The sequence below is a fragment of the Danio rerio genome, chromosome 13, assembly GCF_052040795.2.
Source record: "Danio rerio strain M-AB ecotype USA chromosome 13, GRCz13ab, whole genome shotgun sequence".
Classification (NCBI taxonomy): domain Eukaryota; kingdom Metazoa; phylum Chordata; class Actinopteri; order Cypriniformes; family Danionidae; genus Danio; species Danio rerio.
Window position 1 is genome coordinate 53,452,501 of NC_141033.1, and position 19,165 is coordinate 53,471,665.

General features: G+C 40.0%; 2 protein-coding genes across 6 annotated transcripts in view; one reads left to right on the forward strand and one right to left on the reverse strand.

The window, feature by feature from the left end:
* Window positions 1-19,165, reverse strand: part of blnk (B cell linker) — a 221,780-nt gene that overhangs the window by 74,634 nt on the left and 127,981 nt on the right. The window lies entirely within an intron of this gene.
* The window catches only part of dntt (deoxynucleotidyltransferase, terminal), a 394,622-nt gene that overhangs the window by 72,881 nt on the left and 302,576 nt on the right, over window positions 1-19,165 (forward strand). Inside the window, 1 exon segment of one of the 5 annotated variants that reach the window (NM_001014817.1) lies at window positions 12,663-12,843. The exons of the other annotated variants lie outside the window; for them this stretch is intronic. Within the exon segment in view, the coding sequence (NP_001014817.1) occupies window positions 12,668-12,843 (176 nt within the window). The 5' untranslated portion in view covers window positions 12,663-12,667. 5 annotated transcript variants of the gene reach the window in all.

The following is a 19,165-nucleotide window of genomic DNA, read 5'->3' on the forward strand; positions in this document are numbered from 1 at the left end:
CAAGCTTTATTTACTGAAGATGATGCTGTAACACGTTTGATTATTAATAGGTTTCACTGTGAAGAAATGCAACAAGCTGGAGATCTGGTTGGTTGTTTGTGTTTGTTTTGCATCCTAAGAGTGACTCATGGAAAGATTCGGGCTGTTATAACCACAGGAGCTGTTATTCAGAAATACTATAAATACTGCTGTAGTTTAGCACGCTGTGTTGAACTCTGAAGCTGTTTTTGATGTAGAAAGAAATCGCTCATTAATTCATCAGAAATCACTGGTGGATGACACAGAACTGACGGTAATGCCTTGAATTCAAGGTGAACATTTATTGTAGAAATACTTGTTGATACAGTACAAATAGTGTTTTGTGAAAGATGCTATATAGTATGGTGGAAAGGGGATTTAAGTGACTTTGAACGTGGCATGGTTGTTGGTGCCAGACTGGATGGTGTGAGTATTTCAGAAACTGCTGATCTACTGGGATTTTCACGCACAACCATCTCTAGAGTTTACAGAGAATGCTCTGACAAAGAGGGAATATCCAGTGAGCGGCAGTTCTGTGGGCGCAAATGCCTTGTTGAGGCCAGAGGTCAGAGGAGAATGGCCAGACTGGTTCCAGCTGATAGAAAGGCAACAGTTACTCAAATAAGCACTCGTTACAACTGAGCTCTGCAGAAGAGCATCTCTGAACACACAACACGTCCAACCTTGAGGCGGATGGGCTACAGCAGCAGAAGACCACACCGGGTGCCACTCCTGTCAGCTAAGAACAGGAAACTGAGGCTACAATTCACACAGGCTCACCAAAACTGGACAATAGAAGATTGGAGAAACGTTGCTGCTCTGATGAGTCTCCATTTCTGCTGACACATTCAGATGCTCGACTCACAATTTGGTGTCAACACCATGAAAGCATGGATCATCCTGCCTTGTATCAGCGGTTCAGGCTGGTGGTGGTGGTGTAATGGTGTGGGGGAGATTTTCTTGAAACACTTTGGGCTCATTAGTACCAATTGAGCATCAACACCACAGCCTACCTGAGTATTGCTGCTGACCATGTCCATCCCTTTATGAGCACAGTGTCTCCATCTTCTGATGGCTACTTCCAGCAGGATAACGCAGCATGTCATAAAGCTCTAATCATCTCAGACTGGTTTCTTGAACATGACAATGAGTTCACTGTACTCAAATGGCCTCCACAGTCAGCAGCTCTCAATCCAATAGAGCAGCTTTGGGATGTGGTGGAACGGGAGATTGGCATCATGGATGTGCAGCCGACAAATCTGCAGCAACTGTGTGATGCTATCATGTCAATATGGAGCAAAATCTCTGAGGAATATTTCCAGTAGCTTGTTGAATCTATGTCATGAAGGATTAAGGCAGTTCTGAAGGTGGTCCAACCTGGTACTAGTAAGGTGTACCTAATGAAGTGGCTGGTGAATGTGTGCATGTTTGTGTGTGTGAATATATATATATATATATATATATATATATATATATATATATATATATATATAATAAACAAATAAACATTACCAGTAGGGGCAGCCAAGCTTCATTCTCAGTAGTGGCCAGCTCTGAAGGCGGGGGACTTGATGCTGCGGGTGACAGGTTATCTCCATGTCTTGTTCATATTTAGTAATGAGCAATGTCACACTCGTAGCAGTGCGATACGGCTGTATATTGGCACTGGTGGGAGGCGTGCGTTGCGGCCTCGTGCCTCAGTGCCCCCACCATTGCCGATATACAGCCATATCGCACTGCTATGAGTGTGACATTGCTCATTACTAAATATGAACAAAACATGGAGAATCAGAATCAGCCAATCAGATTCGAGAACCAGACAGAACTGTTGTATAAAATCTAATACAATGCTGTGCCTTGGATAATTGTGTTTATTGTTTTCTGATTAGAGAAATAGTTTTCAGGCAGTATTGCCGGCTTGGTGCTAATATTCCGCTTTTGGCTGTAGGCCATACAAACCTTTTCGCAGAGCTCAGTTAAATGTTCTTTGATTAGTTATCAATGAACTGCTAAAGTCAAAGCGAATGGTAAAATACAGGCGTAATTTAACTTAATATAGTTTAAATAAATAAATACATAGAATAATGTAATAGCCTATATATAAACTGCAGGCTAAAAAAATACAACATATTTTAAATGAAATGTTTAATTTCTTCCTTTATTTCATCACAAATAAGATAAATTAGTATATTGTGTGTGTTTGAAGAAGCATCATCAGCTTCAGATGATTTCTCATGCAATGTCAGATTAATAGCAGTTACTGTTTATACGCCTGTTCCTGGAATCAGCTCCTCTCTTCCCTTCTGCAGGTGTGTGTGTGTGTGTGTGTGTGTGTGTGTTTTAATTCTGGAGTCCATCCAAAGCTGCGAGAGGAAGTGGCTTCACGATTGCACAAAGCTACAGCGCGACTCCAGTTAACCTCTAGCATTGAGTTAATGAGAGATGGAGCATTACACACACACACACACACACACACACACACACACACACACACACACACACCTCCACATTCCACACAGCTTCTGCTTCATATGCATTGAAACAATAAGTGCTATGGAGAAAATCACTGCGGTCCTGAAGATGGAGAAGTAGAAAATGTGTGGTTTCACTTACTGTTGGTGAATTTGAGCTTTAACGATGAGCTTGAAAGGACTTCAAGATTTTTAGATGTTAGTATCGGTGGCACGGTGGCTAGCACTGTGGCCTTAAAGCAAAAAGGTCACTAGTTCGAGTCCTGGCTGGGTCAGTTGGCATTTCTGTGTGGAGTTTGCATGTTGGCGTGGGTTTCCTCCGGGTGCTCCGGTTTCCCTCCACAGTCCAAACACATGCGCTATAGGGGAATTGAACAACTAAAGTGGCTGTAGTGTATGAGTGTGATCCAGATTACATATAAACTCTGGTTGTAATATATATTCTTAAGTTATTAAAATACACTAACCGGCCACTTTATTAGGTACACCACACTAGTACCAGGTTGAACCCTCGTTTGCCTTCAGAACTGCCTTAAACCTTCGTGACAGAGATTTAACAAGGCACTGGAAATATTCCTCAGAGATTTTGCTCCATATTGACATGATAGCATCACACATTTGTCGGCTGCACATCCATGATGCCAATCTCCCGTTCCACCACATCCCAAAGTGCTCTATTGGATTGAGCTCTGGTGACTGTGGAGGCCATTTGAGTACAGTGAACTCATTGTCATGTTCAAGAAACCAGCCTGAGATGATTGAGCTTTATGACATGGTGTGTTATCCTGCTGGAAGTAGCCATCAGAAGATGGAGACACTGTGCTCATAAAGGGATGGACATGGTCAGCAGCAATACTCAGGTAGGCTGTGGCGTTGAGTCGATGCACAATTGGTACTAATGAACCCAAAGAAAATCTCCCCCACACCATTACACCACCACCACCAGCCTGAACCGCTGATACAAGGCAGGATGATCCATGCTTTCATGTTGTTGAGGCCAAATTGTGAGCCGAGCATCTGAATGTGTCAGCAGAAATGGAGACTCATCAGAGCAGCAACGTTTCTCCAATCTTCTATTGTCCAGTTTTGGTGAGTCTGTGTGAATTGTAGCCTCAGTTTCCTGTTCTTAGCTGACAGGAGCGGCACCCGGTGTGGTCTTCTGCTGCTGTAGCCCATCCGCCTCAAGGTTGGACGTGTTGTGTGTTCAGAGATGCTCTTCTGCAGAGCTCGGTTGTAACGAGTGCTTATTTGAGTTACTGTCGCCTTTCTATCCGCTGGAACCAGTCTGGCCATTCTCCTCTGACCTCTGGCCTCATCAACAAGGCATTTGCGCCCACAGAACTGCCGCTCACTGGATATTCCCTCTTTGTCGGCGCATTCTCTGTAAACCCTGGAGATGGTTGTGCGTGAAAATCCCAGTAGATCAGCAGTTTCTGAAATACACCATCCCGTCTGGCACCAACAACCATGCCACGTTCAAAGTCACTTAAAGCTTCCCCATTCTGATGCTCACTTAGAACGGCAGCAAATCCTCTTGACCATGTCTACATGGCTAAATGCGTTGAGCTGCTGCCATGTGATTGGCTGATTAGAAATTTAAGTTATAGAGCAGTTGGATAGGTGTACCTAATAAAGTGGCCAGTGAGTGTACAATTTCTTTACTATAACTCATCCAGTGAAAGGCATACATAAAAAAAAGACTAAGAATAACTTTAATGGATCATAAAGTAACTTAAGCAACTAGCAAAAAAACAACAACAAAGCATTAACAGGATAAATAAAAGCATCAGTATGAAGTAAGCGATGCGCCGAGGGGAACAGTGTGAGTCCTCCTGTAAAGAAGAAGCGTAATAGAGATCTAAAAAGTCCTCAATGACCAGTTCATCTCCACATATGGCACTCCGCGTCCATTCAGCGGCTAATGAAGGGTTTCTTCCTAGCAGGTCGGCTCATTAGCTGGCTCAGGCAGATGGCGGCGCGCTAAAAAACAGGAGGGTTGTCTGTACTACATATGTGGAAACTGCTGGACGTCGCTGGACAGATGTAGAGGTTTATAACTGTGACCGACCCTGCTCTGTCCCATGGTGGCTTAGTGGAGGAAAATTTAGTCCAGGACTTCTGAGACACAACAGGAAAAACTCGGTGAAGTTCAGTGTGATGCACCTGCAGCATGTGCATGTATTCCCTCTGTGGCTGAAAATGTTGTCAGCACATGTGTTTGACAGAGAACAACAGCAACTTGCAAGCTTTTTATTTTTAATATAGTGTGTAAAAATAGGACAAATTCAACAGAGGAAAACATTACAAAAAGTAGGGCTGCTTTCCAGTGGTGTAATGCAAGTAATTACAAATACTCAAGTGACTGTAATTGAGTAGTTTATCTCAGGAATTGTAATTCAATAAGTAGCTTTAAAAATGTGTACTTTTACTTTCCCTTGAGTACATTATTAGTGCTGTACCGGTACTTTTACTCCTAATTTTTTTAACCTGCAGTCACTATTTTTTCTTGTCTATGAGGGTTAGAGAAATCAGTCCTGTGAGTCCAATCAAATCACACATAGAAGGTAAATCGCATCATGATGAACCACATTAAAGAGGTGGTCCACTATGATATCATATGTTAATCTTTAGTTGATGTGTAATGTAGCTGTGTGAACATAAACAACATCTCTGGATGTAAAAAGTTCAATGCAAAGGGAGGCCTTGGTTTTTACAGAGTTATCTTAGTAAAGCCTACAATGAACGAATTTTGGGGACTACAAAAGATACTTCCGGCCCCTGTGAGATCACTAAGGGCCTACTCACACTATGCCATCCGTACCGTGCCCAGGCCCGTTTCCCGGATCGTTTGAGAAGTGTGAGTGCGCTGAATCCGGCTCAAGCACGGTTCACTTGGCTGGCCCTGGACCGGATGGAAGAGGTGTGCCTGAGCGCTGTTCACTAGGGCTTTGGCGTGGTACGCTTGTGTGTGAGTGCAAAACGCGCCAAAGCCCGAAACTGAAAGCGAGACGTGACTTTTAAGGGGCTGTTTCATATGGATTTATTAATCATTCTTACTGTTCAGTGAACGCAAACTGCCGTAGTTTATTAAAGACGCAAACCCCTCACTGCACCACAGCTGCACCTTCAGCAGACCTCCTCATTCCTGCAGCACGAGGGCTTTATGATTGTTTATGAGCGCCAAAAGTGGCGGATCTGTTCGGCGAAATATCTGACTGCATGTCCCCGCATCCCTAAGGACTGTTTGGCGAAATATTTGACTGCATGTCACTGCATAACAAACCACTGAAAGGAAATAACTAGAGAAATGTCCACTGTAATGCTGAGTGAGAGCGTATGGCAAGCCGTTTTAGCATTTAAACCTTGTTCTGACTATATCTCTAATTATATTTTGACTAGTCATAATTATAATTCGACTAGTCAGAATGACAATTAGAGATATCTGCAATTACAATTGTACTAGTACTAAGCTAGTCAAAAATCCAATTCAAGATATCTACAACTGTAATTCGACTATTAGTAAATTAATTAGAGATATCTTCAAATATATTTGTAAATATCTCTAAATATGACGAATTAAAGACATCTCCAAATGTATTATGACTAGTAAAAACTCAGTTAGAGAAATGTCTAATTGCAATTGTTACTAGTCAAAATTTATTTAGAGATATCTGCAAATATTTTTCAATGGAAGTCAATGGAGGAATATGACTAGTCATAATATATTTGCAGATATCTCCAATCTGATTTCGTACTAGTACAATTGTAATTGCAGATATCTCTAATTGTCATTCTGACATAGTCGAATTATAATTATGACTAGTCAAAATATAATTAGAGATATCTCTAAATATATTTATGAAGTCAGAACAAAGGTGTAAATGCTAAAAAGGCTTGCCATAGTGAGTGCTTCTCACAGAACAGAGCAGCAGCGATGACGTAAGCGTGCCGAGGCCCGATATGGTGTGAGTGCGGGCCGTAGGGGGAGACGGGAGGGGGGACAAGCGTGCTTTGGCCCAGTTCGAGGCAACTGTACCTAGTGTGAGTACAGCCTAAGGTTTGTTTACCGCACACACACACTGCGCAGCTAAGGGGAGTGGCCAGAGGCGCTGTAACGTTATAGCAGAGGTGAAGCTAAAATGCGTCCAAACGCTGCTGTTTCCACAGAGCTTCATCTATTTCTGTATTTGGGCTTCCAAAGGACACGGCACAGAGACAGAAGTGCTTACAGTTCAATATTAATTATGTTCCAGAGAATTATTAAATACACAGCAAGCATGATTTGACAAAACAGCTCCAGAATCTCTCCCAGTTCAGTGCTGGATTCGGCTAAAATCTCCTCACAGCAGAAGCTGTGAACTACAATCTGTAAGTGTTTATATTTGTTAAAATTGATCATGACATGTACAGTGTCTAGCGATAACGGTATGCTGTAGCAATGATGTAAACAATGGGAAATGCTGCTTTGCACCGCAAACAATTTAGCTACAAATTCATATTTATCAGTCAAACTGCTGTAAACACACACACACACACACACACACACACACACACACACACTCCACCAGCACGTTCGTGTCTCTTATGTGTGTGCGTGACTGCATTGATTGTCTTCAGGCAGCTTTTCCATGCGTTTCACATCTCAGATAATAAAGTCGCAAAAGATATGTGGATGATTCATATTGCTTACACCTGCATATTCCGGATACATGCGAAAGACGTGTAACGCATTGAGTTAAAAAAATACAGGAGAGCTCACCTGACTCGAGGTAGCAGCAAAAAAATAAATCAAGGCTCACACAGGTCTCATCCCACATCTTGTGCTTTATTCTTCTGTCATGATATCTTACAGAAAATAACCTAATCAGAGCATCAGAGAAAAAGAAATAAAAACTCCTGCGCACATGCACTTGTCACGGAAAGTTCACACATTCACTCACTCACTCACACACACACACACACACACACACACACACATAGACGCAGACAACATTCACACACACACACGCATAGACGCACACACAATGGCAAACACTCTTAAAGGAGCCGCACCCCATTTTCACTCATTACAGACACTTGTCAGATTTTATTTTAATGTGCAGGCGTTAGGTTGACTAATTGTTTACACAGCAGAAAAGCACGTGCTTTTAAGGGCGCGATGTGGAGCCGATCCGCGAATCGCAGCACATTATGACGATGACCAATCAGAGTCATTTAAGGGCGGGCCTGTCAGAGGAACTAGGAAATTTGAAAGTCGTTTTCATGTTAGCTGAGTAGCTGTGTATAATCAAAGTGAGATTAATGAATAAAAATAACGCGATTTCCTTCAAGGGAAACATGAGCACACATTGCTTTGCATCTTATAAACACAACCAAGCCTTAAAATTACATTCTGGACATTAAGACATGGGTGCTTTATAAGGGTGAAACGAAATAGAAACAAAACGAAATAGAAACTAAAACTAATGAAAAATGCAAAACTATTATAGCCTTGGCATTAACCCTTTGGCAGCTGATGAGCTGATTTGATAATTGATTGATGCGTTTTTGGGAGTTTTAACATAAAAGTCACTATCCAACACCATTATTCAGCAAGAACAGCCAGCCAGAATGCATATTAAAACTACCCCGCTTGTGTTTGTCAGACTGCAAAAAAGTCATGTACTGCAAGGATTATGGTGAGGGTGAGTAAATTATGGGGTAATTTTCATTTTTGGGTGAATTATTCCTATAATGGTCCACATGCAAAGAAATCCTAGGGAATTGTGTGTTTTTGTTGCAACGGTTAATAGATGGTGTTTTCTTTTCCATCTTAATGATACCCTTGTGCACGAACAAACTCTACTGGTAAACTGGAGTTACTGAAACAGTCATTTATTAGAAAGTGCTGTCTGTGTATACTGGAAATATAGTGTAATATATTGAAAAGTTTTGCTTTGAAGTCCTGTTTTTAGTGTATTTGCAGTTTTTGAATCCACTTGTGGATTCAGTAGACCTGCACAGAATCTGCACGTGCAGAAATCCGCAGATTTTTCGTGGTCTAGATATTTACTTGTGTAAATGTGTGTAAATTTATATTATATTTCACTAATATTTAATGATATAATAATAGTAATATTAAAATATATGGTTCATATACAACACAGTTTGTAATATTTTCTGTCTTTTAGTATATTATATGAGAGACTTGCTTTGTTTACCAAATAAGTGGATCTAATTGGATCCTGCATTGTAAACATTAAAGGGCACATAGTTTACCCCTTTTTTCAGATTTAATATTAATATTCTGGTTGTTCTGAGTGTGCCAGTTTAGGTTCAATTCAACACACAGTTCAGATGTTTTTATTATAATGTGTTAAAAAGTGTTATGTTGGGGGCATTTTGTCATGTTTACCAGTGAACAAACCACCAGATGTCGCTGGTAAACACTCACTCATGAAACTACAAATCTGCCAGTTAATGGACTTCAACTTCATACATGCTCTTCACCCACACACCTGCTTTCTCATTTAGCTTGATTTACATTCACACCTGAGGACTTTCAGAGACTGATTAACACACACTATTTAAGCCACACATTCACTCCTTCAGTTTGCCGAGTCTTGTTTATCTGTAAGGTGACATTACAACGCGTTATCCTGGTCTTGGTTTCCTGTGTTTTGATCTTAGCTTTGTTTATCCAGTTCTCCTGTTTAGCCGCCTGCCTTCTGACCCCTCGCCTTTGTTTGATTACGATTCTGGATTGTCTACATATATCTGTTTGCACCTGAATTGACCATCGCTTGCCTGACTTTGAATAAACCTGCATTTGGATCCTACCTTCTGTTGTCAGTGTCACTCCCCAGCGTTACACATTTACACAGTTTGCTGTTTTAGGGGCTTGTTGCTTCACATTTTCGGCTTCCCGCCCAACGTAGCAAGGGGGCAAGCTCTGTGTTTGCAACAGACAGGCTGACAGACAGAGAGAGAGAGAAGCTAAGCTAGGATGAGCATTCAGCAGTACATGTACGAGTCGGACACAGACCAAGCAGAGAGTACACAATCATTTGTGTCTTTATATAGTCTCGGTTTACAAGTGCCGAGCTTGTACACTGAGACTAATAACCACACACACTGAATTAACCTTGACTGAAGCACCGAATGCGCCATGACACGGCACACCAGACACTCTCAGTGGAGTGGCAGAAACATGAAGTGTCCCGAATCGTCGCTCCACGCATTCCAGAACTCCAAACACAGGCCTCCACCAGGGCAAACACAACGGCGCCGCGCCAAGCCGCTGACCCGAAGCTCCGCCACCTGCACCCCGACAGAAACCCACGCCGAGCCGCTGACCCGAAGCTCCGCCGCGTGCACCGCTACAGAAAGCCAGGCTGAGCCGCAGACCAGAAGCTCTGCCGCGTGCACCCCGACAGAAACCCACGCCGAGCCACTGACCCGAAGCTTCGCCACCTGCACCCCGACAGAATCCCACGCCGAGCCGCTGACCCGAAGCTCCGCCGCGTGCACCGCTACAGAAAGCCAGGCTGAGCCGCAGACCAGAAGCTCTGCCGCGTGCACCCCGACAGAAACCCATGCCGCGCCACGCAAAAGGTACAAGCAATAAATCCGATTAGAATCCGATTAGAATATTGATCTTGTGTTGAGCCCAATAAGCTTTTCATCAAAAATTGGACGCTGAAAATGGTGGACGTGCAACAAGAAACTGAGGATATGATCGTGATGCAAGGCTGTCAATCAATATTGGTGGGCGGGGGGACAGCACTCCAGGGCAAGGCAAGGCAAGGCAAGTTTATTTATATAGCACATTTCATACACAATGGCAATTCAAAGTGCTTTACATAAACAAGAATAAAAGAAACAAGTAAAATAAAAATAAAAACAAATAATAAAAATATGTAAAAACAAAACAAAACATAAAAACAGGTAAAATGTGATATAAAAGAATGAAGAAGAAGAGAAAAACAACAATCTGTCAGACGCAGCACAGTGCTCATTCAGTAAAGGCACAGCTAAACAGATGTGTTTTCAGTCTTGATTTGAATGTGCCTAATGTTGGAGCACATCTGATCATTTCTGGAAGCTGATTCCAGCACTCCTACATAAAGTTGCGGTCGGTCTGACATTTACATTTACATCTAGACATTTAGCAGACGCTTTTATCCAAAGCGACTTACAAATGAGGACAAGGAAGCAATTAACACAACTATAAGAGCAAGAGTTTTAGGTCTGTAAAGTCTAAGAAGGAAAGCATTTGTAATTTTTTTATTAGTAATTTTTACTAATTTTATTAGTAATTTTTAAAGTTTTAATTAGTAAAGTACAGTTAGTGGTATATCCAGAGAGGCAATTGCAGATTAGGAAGTGAAGTAGAGACTAAATAGTTGAGTTTTTAGTCGTTTCTTGAAGAAACGAACGGTCTGAAAACCACTCCAATTGGTCCACCGTTTTTATGTTATTAAATTGAAAAAAAGGACTGTGTGTGTTTATATCACCCCAATATGACTGTGTATACACTATACTAACACACATGTCTGTCCAAACAGCTTGAAAAGTAGATTTTTCACCATAGCTGCCCTTTAGGTAAAAGTTAAAAATGTATTATTTTTTATTTTATTATTATGCATTTAATGGCTGCATGGAGGCACTGTGGGTAGCACGTTCGCCTTACAGAAAGAAGGTCACTGGTTCGAGCCGAACTCAAACTGGTACATGCCAACTAATTCTCATTAGATTATAAGTAGGTTGGGGTTAGGGATAATGTAAGTTCACATGTTCTCAAATGGACCATCAAAATAAAGTGTTACACATACTTTTTGTAGAGTAATTCTGTCAACTAAAGAATGTTTTAAAAATGCAAAAGTATTCATTCCCTTTAAAATAAAGCTAAAGTTTAAAACAAATAAATCATAAGTCCACTATATAGGAACAGCCGATTCAAATGCCATCACTCGATTGAATGGGCATTATCAGTGGTCATCAGCTGATAGATATGGGCCAGTAGGGGCATTTTGCGCTCAGAAGCCTGTTATCATCCATCCTCATGGTTAATCAGCTATAGATCACATACCACTGCGACCGGAAGTTAACAAAAATATTTAAAGAATTTTTTTAATTTCCCATCAATTGTATTTCATTAACGTCTACCACAATCCTAAACCCAACCATCACAGTAATGTAAAAACAGATCTGGATGTGGAGTCTTTTCTATTAGTATAGGTTATTAACCATGTGGATGGATGATAACAGCCTTCTGAGACTACCAGTAGGCACAGAAGGCCCCGACTGGCCCAAATCTATCAGCTGATAACCCCTGATAATGCCCTTTTAATTGAATGATAACTTTGAAAGCGGGTGAACAGAGAAGGTAAAGGTTTTGGAAATAAACCTTCCACACATTTAATAATGATTCTGTTTACCCATTGGCTTAAAACTAATATCACTGTAAATAATGTTAAATTTCCTACACAGACCGATTTTTTTATCTTCCCCTTCGTACGACTTTAATGCATCATCAGAAAGCCATGGTTGTTGATTTGATTACATGTTGTTGTTATTATTCTTGATAACGGGTGACCATTGACTTACATTGTACGAATTCAGCCTAAAATGTTCTCTAATGTTCTGCTGAAGAAAACAGTCACCTAATATACATCTTCAGTGGTCTGATTGAGAGTAAATGAACTATTTAAGTATGTTTTTTGGACAAACTTTCCTTTTAATGATGTCTTCTTTTGAGTTCAACAGAAGAAAGAACCTCATAAGCATTCGAAAACACTTGAGGAAGAGTAAATAGTGAGTACATTTCATTTATTGAGTGAACTATCCCTTTGGCAGCAGTGTGGTTTCACTGATATATCATTGCTGCACCAGTGAGTATGTGCTCAACAATATTGATTCAACTCTCCCCCAGTTGCTGATGTTATTTCTCATATTTTCTTCTGCGTGACCCAGTGTTCTCCATCCATCTGTTAGCGGTAGTTTTGGCAGTGCCCTATCAGAACGAGTGCCAAATCAAAAGCACCTGTTGTAAGAGTCTCCAAACTCTTGCCAAAACCATAAACAAACACGCCACACCAACTGCCAGTTTTGTCGCTCAAAGAAAAATAAGACATGCAGCTTTGCACAACAACACAGTCAGAGAGGCGCTGACAGAAGCCCTAGGCCCTGCTGTGGAGATGCTTCCTAGCCGAAAGCGTGTGCGTGCTGAGGTTTCCACGTCTCAGGGTGGTGAGCATGTGAAGTTCAGCGATGTGACTCTGTTTCTGGTGGAAAAGCGGATGGGGAAAAGCAGGAGGACGTTTCTCTCCAGTCTCGCCCGATCAAAGGGTTTCTGCGTAGACGACGCTCTCAGGTACGAGAACACACCTGATTCAGGCTCTAGAGGAGAACTGATGAATCTGAACTCAATGTAAACTCTGCGTTTGTCATGCTGTTCTGATTATAGGAAAACAATTCAGACACTAATGCAGAGTGCAATGCTTTATAACCATGTTAAAAATGATGATTTAAATCATGCCTTAAAAAGTCTAAATGATTTAGAAAGTTGAAATTATGAGAAAAGACAACAATCATGGCTTAAAAAATCCATTTTAAGACTTACAAAAAAGCAAAAGTATGTCTTACTAAGTCAAAATCAAGAGAGGAAAAGTCTACATTGACATTATAAAGACAAAAATACAACTTACCAAATCTAATTCATGGGATAAAAAGTTTATTACTTTAAAAAGTCAACATTATGATTCACTAAATAGAAATTCTGACTTAAAAAGGTCAAAATTTCGAGATTAAAAAGAAAAAAATTAGGACGCACTAATTCAAAATTGAGATAAAAGTCGAAATTATGACTTCATATTATCAAAAAGTAGAAATTACAAGTTTAAAAAGTCGAAATTATGTGATAAAATATGGAAATATATGGAAAAATAACATTTTAAATTCTGAATGATTTTTAAAATGATCACTTAGAGTTGAAATAATGACTTACTAAATCAAAGTTGACTTAAAAAGTTATGACTTACTAAGATACAACTGTGAGATAAAAAGTTGAAATTGCAACTTTATAAAGTCAAAATTAGGACGTGCTCATTCAAAACCATGAGATTATGAGCTGAAAGGTTGAAATTACTTTAAAAAGTATAAATTATCCCAAAGTCGAAATTATGAGATCAAATATGTAAATTATATTTGAATTTAATTTACATATTGAAGCTAGCTAGGCTAAGCTAGCTTCAATTTAAATTGAATTATTCTCTAATCAGTTGCCTATTATGTGGTGAATATACCACTGTAACGCATACTGCAGTCCTTTTTTTTGTCTAGCTTTCTCTGATATCTCACCTGTTCGCCAAAAATGACATAATATCCCTTGCAATGTCTGAAACCGGCGCACACACAAAAAAAAGTCGTGCCAGGCACGAAAGGTTGACAGGCATAGCAACAGTAACTAAGGAGGGCGGGGCTTAGCGAAGGGTCAATTGAGCTCAGGTTGATCTCAAACTCACCCGCTGCTGAGGCCGAGCTGATCTTCCTGAGAGTAAGACATTAGAAAAAACATTTAGGCTGATTTTATCTATAATATAGAGCATATTTAGACGGTGGGAGGAAACTGGGGAACCCGGGGAAAACCCATGCGGACACGGGGAGAACATGCAAACTCCACACAGAAATACCAGATGGCTCAGCAAGGACCCAATGCCATTGGTATTCTTGCTCTAGTAGAAAGATAGTTGTAGAAAGGAAATGAGGATATATATATATATATATATATATATATATATATATATATATATATATATATATATATATATATATATATATATATATATATATATATATAGTGACTTGGGATCCTTTGATTGGAGGATCATGATTAGCTAATGTGGACCAGCTGGGTCAATCATGAGCACGTGCTCCTCTCGAAATTAGTTTAAAATTAAACTTCACTTCAGACAGTCCGAATACATGCAGCACAAGTTTATCCTACTTCAATATTTCAGCCATCAAATAAGAGTTAGCACACAAGGAATCAATAAATAGTGATACCATAAAGTCTAAGAGATGATATATTACTGATGACAAGTTTATAGTGATTTCTTCTCAGTTCATTAGTACTTTAGCCATCTCTTCAATGCAGCATTAAAATAATTTGCAGAGTATCCAGCATTACATAAAGTCCAGCACAATCATCGGATTCTTATATCCCATGAGCAGAGCGTTTGATGCAGGCTTCCAGCTTATAAATAAACGAGAATTCTGTCACACTAGAGTTCTTGATGCAAAACCCAGAGTTTTGTTTGCTTGGATGCTGTCAGAGCAGTCGTTTAAAGAAATCACATCCAAATCGGCCTGGAAATGGTTGAATGGATTTCTAACCATGGTTTTTGTTTTGTGGTCTAATTCCTTCCTAAAATGCAGAAGTGTATGCAGTTGATCGTGCCATCATTGTCATGCATTTCCTTTATCGATTAATGATTAGGCAGTGGTGTCATATGCAATCCAAAAAGCCATGCAATATAAACACTAACCCCCCCCCCCCAAAAAAATAATAAGATTGGCTGTTAATTTAATTCCCTCTGGCCATCCATAGATGACTTTATACTAAAGAAGATTTTGGTAACACTTTAATTAGTGGCTTCATATCTGCTTATTATTAAGATAGTAGTTGGCTATTACTACTTATAAAGTACATATTCTGCATGCTATTATATTCTACCTAATGCTTAAACCTAATTACAACCTAAACTAGACAGTAAAGTTCGTCGAGACAAACTTTGAGGCTGGCTTGACAAAGCCTGTTGGTAATAGTTTATTTAGTTTAAAAACAGTTTGATAAAGTATAAGTAGCATGTTAATAGCATGATTCTAGCATAGATTAGCATGTTATTAGCATGAATTAGCATCTTATAAGTACGATTTTAGCATGGATTAGCATGTTATTAGCATGAATTAGCATGATTCTAGCACGATTTAGCATGTTACTAGCATAATTCTAGCATGAATTAGTGTGTTATTAGCATGATTGTAGTAAAATTAGCATGTTACTACCATGATTCTAGCATGAATTAGCATGTTATTAGCATGATTCTAGCATGAATTAGCATGTTATTAGCAAGATTCTAGTATGAACTAGCATGTCACTAGCATGATTCTAGTATGAATTAGCATGTCACTAGCATGAGTCTAGTATGAATTAGCATGTTACTAGCATGATTCTAGTATAAATTAGCATGTTATTAGCATGATTCTAGCATGAATTAGCATGCTATTAGCATGATTCTAGTATGAATTAGCATGTCACTAGCATGAGTCTAGTATGAATTAGCATGTTACTAGCATGATTCTAGTCTAAATTAGCATATTATTAGCATGATTCTAGCATGAATAAGCATGTTACTAGCATGATTCTAGCATGAATTAGCATGTTACTAGCATGATTCTAGCATGAATTAGCATGATTCTAGTGTGAATTAGCATGTTATTAGCATGATTCTAGTATGAGTTAGCATGTTATTAGCATGATTCTAGCATGAGTTAGCATGTTACTAGCATGATTCTAGCATAAATTAGCATGTTACTAGCATGATTCTAGGATGAACTAGCATGTTACTAGCATGATTCCAGTGTGAATTAGCATGTTATTAGCATGATTCTAGCATGAATTAGCATGTTACTAGCATGATTCCAGTATGAGTTAGCATGTTACTAGCATGAGTCTAGTATGAATTAGCATGTTATTAGCATGATTCTAGCATGAATTAGCATGTTACTAGCATGATTCCAGTATGAATTAGCATGTTATTAGCATGATTCTAGCATGAATTAGCATGTTACTAGCATGATTCCAGTATGAATTAGCATGTTACTAGCATGATTCTAGCATGAATTAGCATGTTACTAGCACGATTTTAGCATGAATTAGCATGATTCTAGCATGAAGTTAGCATGTTGTTAGCATGATTCTAGCATGAATTAGCATGTTGTTAACATGATTCTAGCACGAATTAGCATGTGCTAAGGTGTTGCTAGGTGGTTGCTAAGGTGTTGATAGACGGTTGCTAGGGTGTCCTAAGTGGTTGCTAGGTGGTTGCTAAGGTGTTGCTAGGCGGTTGCTAAGGTGTTTTGAGTGGTTGCTAGGTGGTTGCTAAGGTGTTGCTAGGTGGTTGCTAAGGTGTCCTAAGTGGTTGCTAGATGGTTGCTAGGGTATTCTGAGTGGTTGCTAAGGCGTTGCTAGGTGGTTGCTAGGGTGTTCTGAGTGGTTGCTATGTGGTTGCTAAGGTATTGCTAGGTGGTTGCTAGGGTGTCCTGAGTGGTTGCTAGGTGGTTGCTAAGGCGTTGCTAGGCAGTTGCTAGGGTGTTATGAGTGGTTGCTAGGTGGTTGCTAAGGTGTTGCTAGGCGGTTGCTAGGGTGTCCCAAGTGGTTGCTAGGTGGTTGCTAAGGTGTTGCTAGGTGGTTGCTAAGGTATTCTGAGTGGTTGCTAAGGCGTTGCTAGGCGGTTGCTAGGGTGTCCTGAGTGGTCGCTAGGCCCTTACTAAGGCATTACTAGGCCGTTGCTAGGTGGTTGCTAGGCGGTTGCTAGGGTAATTTGGGTGGTTGCTAGGCAGTTGCTAGGGTACCCTGGTTGGTTACTAGGCAAGCCTCACATACATGCTTGATAAAACATTTATACTTAGTAAGCATTTCTAGCAAGTTACAGTACTTGGCTAGTCAATATTAGCATGTAGCTAATCACTGCTAGCATGTGTAGCATTTAGGAAGTTCTGTTTGCTAGCATGAGTCAAACGAGCCAATCTCCAAGTCTCTACGATGTTCTGATGCTGAGATATAGCTGTTGATGAATGGTTGCTAGGGTACTCTGTTTTGTTGCTATGGGCGAGGTTACAGAGTGCACTTGAATGTGGTTGGCTGTCTAAGTCAAATGAACCAACCCCCATGTCTCTATGACACTGCTATGCAAAGATATGCATCTTGGCCTATTTTAATGGAAGTCTATGGAATCAATTTGGGGGCGTGGCTTGTGAGCTTCATTATCATATTGAGATGCTCATTGGTTGTCTGAGTCAGATGAGCCATCCCCCAAGTCAATAGGACACTGCTAAGCAAAGATATGCATGTAGGCCAGTTATTAACATGAGTCTGGTATGAATTAGCATGTTACTAGCATGATTCTAGTACAAATTAGCATGTCATTAGCATGTTTCCAGTATGAGTTAGCATGTCATTAGCATGATTAGCATATAAGTAGCATGTTGCTAGCATGATTGGCATGTCATTAGTATGTTAGAATTATAAGCATTTGAAAGCACAGCTAGTTACAGTCTATAGGACAGTTGCTAGGGTGCAGTATGTGGTAGTTAGGGGTGTGGCTAGAAAGTTAAAAGGCCATCAGTGATTGGCTGCTGGCTAGACTGAGTTAAATGAGCTCAGCCTTTAGTCTCTATGACAGTCTGATGCAGAGTTATGAGCTCACAAAGTTTGATCCCATGTTAAGTCAATGAGAGTCTTTTGTAATGGAAGTCTACGGGACAGTTGCTAGGGTGCAGTATGTGGTAGTTAGGGGTGTGGCTAGAAAATTAAAAGCTCATCAGTTATTGGCAGATTGGTAGTTGGAGTTAAATGAGCTCAGCCATTAGTCTGTAGGACAGTCTGAGGCAGAGTTATGAGCTCACAAAGTTTGATCCCATGTAAAGTCAATGAGAGTCTTTTGTAATGGAAGTCTACGGGACAGCTGCTGGGGTGCAGTATGTGGTAGTTAGGGGTGTGGCTAGAAAGGTAAAAGCTCATCAGTTATTGGCAGTTTGGTAGTCTGAGTTAAATGAGCTCAGCCATTAGTCTGTAGGACAGTCTGATTCAGAGTTATGAACTCACAAAGTTTGATCCCATGTTAAGTCAATGAGAGTCTTTTGAATTGAAGTCTATGGGACAGTTACTAGGGTCCAAAAGTGGTTGCTAGGGCGTGGCTAGAAAGTTTAAAGGTGATCAGTCATTGACAGTTTGATAGTCTGAGTTAAATGAGCTCAGTTAGAGTTCTGTGCGACAGTCTGACGCAGAGTTACGAGGTCACAAAGTTTGGTCCAATGTTAAGTCTATGGGATTTTTCCGACAGTCCCGGGACGTTTTTCGGAAAACCGAAAGTCCAATCAGTCTGAGGAGATATAGCATACCGAGTCAGAATAGTTTGGAGGTCTGGTGTGAGTTTGGTGGTAATAGTTTGAAAGTTCAAGGAGCAGATAGATTTTGAATTTTAGTCTCAGAAGAAGAATAATAAATAAAAATAACTAGACAGTAAAGTTCGTCGAGACAAACTTTGAGGCTGGCTTGACAAAGCCTGTTGGTAATAGTTTATTTAGTTTAAAAACAGTTTGAAAAAGTATAAGTAGCATGTTATTAACATGATTCTAGCATAGATTAGCATGTTATTAGCATGAATTAGCATCTTATTAGTACGATTCTAGCATGGATTAGCATGTTATTAGCATGAATTAGCATGATTCTAGCACGATTTAGCATGTTACTACCATGATTCTAGCATGAATTAGCATGTTATTAGCATGATTCTAGCATAAATTAGCATGTTATTAGCAAGATTCTAGTATGAACTAGCATGTCACTAGCATGATTCTAGTATGAATTAGCATGTCACTAGCATGAGTCTAGTATGAATTAGCATGTTACT